Raw genomic sequence first — 1,942 nt, 5'->3', positions numbered from 1 at the left:
ACTTCCTTTCTCATTCAGATCATCTTCCCAAATGTTAAACTGTGAGTCCTTGCTAATACTTTTTAGGCTAATGTAGGAGTGCTTAAAATTATGAGCGCTTAACCTCAAGAATGTATCATCTGTGTCAATATTACTTTTTAATCACCAGATGGAGACAGTGTGTGTGTTTCTGTGGATGATGGTAGGGTTGGTGCAAATTTGCTTATAATGAATCAATATGTATCCGAGAGTCACTAGATTACTGAGCAGTTTTATTTTTATTTTAAAAAACTGATTTTTTTAATGATGTGGTGAGCTCCAGTCTTTAGAGCTGCTCGTGTCAAAGCCCCGTGGATGAATTTTTAAAAAAAATTCAAAACGAAAGAGGAAGTGTTTTGGGAGGATAAACCAAATGTGAAGTGTTTTTTGTACACTGTAGTTTTTTGTTGACTTTACTGTCTTCTGGTTCCCATAAATGACACGATCAGCCTCTTTTTTTCAGTCATGGGGTGCAGACAGCAGAGAGTGCTTCAGTTTTTGACCTTCGGTAAGACATACTTTTGTAATGCTTTTGTAGAGAGACAGTTTGGGTCTTTGAGGTTTACCTTTCAGTGCAAATATTGATCACTTTAGATAAATGACTACAGATGTATGTGCTTAGTTTACACAATAAGCAATGTCATTTTGTTCCTTCCAAAAGTTTCTTGCCTCTTGGCCTTCACTTCATCTGCTGCAGGTCAGTTTGCTCTTGTGTGTGAAATTTTTTAATTCTTTTCAAATGTAGGAAAGTATTAAATATAGTTTATATTATGTGCTGATAGGACAGATCAGACTAGCTGGGTCTGGATCCACTCAGTGCTCTGGAAGAGTTGAAATCTATCACAGTGGCTCCTGGGGAACAGTCTGTGATGATACCTGGGACTTGAATGATGCTAAGGTGGTCTGTAGACAGCGGGGCTGTGGGATAGCAGAGAGTGCCACTTCATCTGCTCAATTCGGTCCAGGAAGTGGACAAATCTGGCTTGATAATGTGGCCTGTTCAGGAAGTGAGCATTATCTCACTGAGTGTCAGCACAATGGATTTGGGACACATGACTGTGGACATGGTGAGGATGCTGGTGTTGTTTGCTCAGGTGAGAAATACTTTAGGTAATTTATGCTGAATAAATGTAACTGTGTATTTTAATAGCTAGTCACGAAACTGATTGTCATCCTTTGCAACTTGCTTTTGTACTTAAAGAGTGAATGTGATTATTGCCATGACTAAGAAACCAAAAAAATAATAAGTGCAGGTGCTCTGTCTTTTCTTGGTAATATTTTGTCTGTGTTCTGTCGCTAGCACCTCAGATTAGGTTCGCTGGGTCTACTTCATGTTCAGGAAGAGTAGAATTCTACTACAACAGTGAGTGGGGAACGGTCTGTGATGATAACTGGAACTTAAGTGATGCTAAGGTGGTCTGTAGACAGCTGGGCTGTGGGGCAGCATTGGAGGCCACTTCATCTGCTCGCTTCGGTCAAGGAAGTGGAAAAATCTGGCTTGATAATGTGGCCTGTTCAGGAAGTGAGAGTTCTCTAACTGAGTGTGGACACAATGGATTTGGGAAACACGACTGTAGCCATGGTGAGGATGCTGGTGTCGTCTGTTCAGGTGAGAAGTGTTTGTTATACTCTTATCAAAACATAGATAAAAATGTGCTAAATTAATAAATAATACATTTTGAACTCTTTATTTATTAAGCACACTCATTAAGCGTTCTGAGTGGTGGAAGAAAGTAGATCATCAATCATTGTTTAAAATAACCAGCTGTTCCTCTTTTGGCAGCAATAACTTCAACTTCATGCCAGCCCCTTTCTAAGTTCTGATCTCTGTGTCAGATACAGTGGGGCAAAAAAGTATTTAGTCAGCCACCGATTGTGCAAGTTCCCCCACTTAAAATGATGACAGAGGTCAGTAATTTGCACC

At 39.8% G+C, this 1,942-nt stretch overlaps 1 protein-coding gene across 2 annotated transcripts; it reads left to right on the top strand.

The window, feature by feature from the left end:
- Positions 1-423: 423 nt before the first annotated feature.
- Positions 424-1,882, top strand: LOC102196337 (putative DMBT1-like protein). 2 transcript variants are annotated; one of them, XM_005752798.1, is made up of 5 exons: positions 424-526; positions 680-715; positions 801-1,112; positions 1,319-1,627; positions 1,802-1,882. In XM_005752798.1, the coding sequence occupies exons 1-5, from the start codon at positions 484-486 to the stop codon at positions 1,840-1,842; spliced, it is 741 nt and encodes a 246-aa protein (XP_005752855.1). In that variant the 5' UTR covers positions 424-483; the 3' UTR covers positions 1,843-1,882. The 2 variants fall into 2 exon arrangements, with proteins under 2 accessions (XP_005752855.1, XP_005752854.1); XM_005752797.1 differs by having other exon boundaries at positions 1,319-1,882.
- The last annotated feature ends 60 nt before the right edge of the window (positions 1,883-1,942 follow it).

This window comes from Pundamilia nyererei, unplaced genomic scaffold, assembly GCF_000239375.1.
Source record: "Pundamilia nyererei isolate P.nyererei 1_Seehausen unplaced genomic scaffold, PunNye1.0 scaffold00381, whole genome shotgun sequence".
Taxonomy (NCBI): domain Eukaryota; kingdom Metazoa; phylum Chordata; class Actinopteri; order Cichliformes; family Cichlidae; genus Pundamilia; species Pundamilia nyererei.
This window is presented reverse-complemented; position numbering and strand designations above follow the sequence as displayed.